The 1,717-nt window shown below is 38.7% G+C and overlaps 1 protein-coding gene across 1 annotated transcript in view; it reads right to left on the reverse strand.

The window, feature by feature from the left end:
• Nucleotides 1-23: 23 nt before the first annotated feature.
• LOC122330166 (band 4.1-like protein 3) overlaps nt 24-1,717 on the reverse strand; it is a 4,366-nt gene continuing 2,672 nt past the window's right edge. Inside the window, exons 6-10 of the mRNA XM_043227028.1 lie at nt 1,320-1,538; nt 1,144-1,231; nt 633-785; nt 374-471; nt 24-195 (exon numbers count right to left, since the gene is read on the reverse strand). Of these exons, the coding sequence (XP_043082963.1) occupies nt 24-195; nt 374-471; nt 633-785; nt 1,144-1,231; nt 1,320-1,538 (730 nt within the window). The remainder of the gene's footprint in view (nt 196-373; nt 472-632; nt 786-1,143; nt 1,232-1,319; nt 1,539-1,717) is intronic.

Here is a 1,717-nt window from a genome sequence, read left to right on the forward strand (position 1 = left end):
AACAACTACTTGCACTTAGTTAATCAGATAGACGGATAGATGCCTTTTCTCTCGTTGATAAAGTGTGTGAATCGTGGAGGAGCTCGGGTGATGTTGTTGCTGGCTTCCAGACACTCAGACTGAGTGCGTCCATGGTAACGGAACCTCGAACCCAAAGTCAGGAGCCTTTTTGTTTTCGCGTCTTGAAGTCTATTTCTGAGAAACACATTCAGAGGTACAGAAGAACTTACCAAAGACGTTCAATAAGCGTGTTTTACTACTATTTGCATATATTTGAGCGCCCCCTTGTGTTTCTAATCGTCATATGGATACAAAAAATGAAAACGCTGCACCCCGTTGAGGCTTGTTTTATTATACGCATACATGGATTTACCTGAAGAAACTATGATGTTCCACACAGCATTTCCACAGTTGTTTGCAGGCTCGGTAGCTGGTCAAACTGAAACTGATGGTACCTTCAATCTCGTCCTCCTAAATCAGGTCATGTGGAAAAAATGTAACCCATATAAACCTGACTTACCTTTTTAATTTGGTGTAGTGAGTTTGTCAAGAAGAAATGCGTAACCCAACACTAATATATGTAGAAAATAAAGAAACTGCTTATGGGGAGTAAAATTAATGTGTGCGAATACCTCAGAAGGACGCATCTTCAGGAGAAAGGTGCTGCGTTTGTGGGAGATTTTAAGAACTCTGGGCCAGAGGAAAATGTTTGTTTTAATCTCGTCCTCATATACCATAAGTCCTTCAGAGCAAACACCGAGCAGCACGTCTGCACCATTGACATCCTACGAATATATCAAACATTGTATTATATTAAAGACGTACACCAAAAACAAAAAAAAATCTGTCATCATTTATTTACCCAAAACAACACAGGACCCAACTGACTTTCATTACACACTAAATGTATTTTCTCTTCCGCAGAAGACAGAAAGTTGTATAGAAAAAAGAACTTAATGTTGTTTTGGATCCCATTGGCTTTATTTGTATGAATAAAACATTTGTTTAAACATCTACTTTTCTATAAAGTTATATGGGCTAAAAATGAAATAATGGTGAACAAATGATGCCAGAGTTTTCATTTTTGAGATGATCTACTTTCAACATTTTCCAAATATTTTCCAGTTCACTAAATAGAATTACTTTGGCAGGATGCAGGTCTTCTCCATACATCGGAAGCCCCATGGCATTCTCAAGGAAAAGCATGTCTGCCTGGGCAGGACTCATGAATCTGTGTAACAAAAGAAATTATATTAATGTGTGTAGTAGCGTTTATATTAGAAGGTATATCTGTGAGTTTGATTGTTGGTATTGCATGCCTGTATGTAGAATGCAGCTCCATTATTCTCTTCTCCAGCTCTTCACTCTGATTGGGTGCAAGAACAATTTCACTGACATAGTTGTTCTGGTGGAGATTTGGATCATAATCGCCAAGTGTTGACTGAACTGTGTATGAACCCAACAGAGCCAGGATGTCTGATGGACAGGACAGTCGACCAATCAGAATATCTTTCCTCAGCTGAAGACACAGGAGATATCTGGGAGAATTACGCAGAACAACAGTCAACACGGACAGAAAAGCATTCTCAAACAGCCAGAACAAAAACAAAAGTGTGAGGAAACGTTAGAAAATGACGTAAATAAGAGAGATTATCGTGTTGTATCTGGATGGTTTGTGTCTTATTGTAGATACCTTGTAATGTCTTCAGCTAGAATG

This window comes from Puntigrus tetrazona, chromosome 24, assembly GCF_018831695.1.
Source record: "Puntigrus tetrazona isolate hp1 chromosome 24, ASM1883169v1, whole genome shotgun sequence".
NCBI lineage: Eukaryota > Metazoa > Chordata > Actinopteri > Cypriniformes > Cyprinidae > Puntigrus > Puntigrus tetrazona.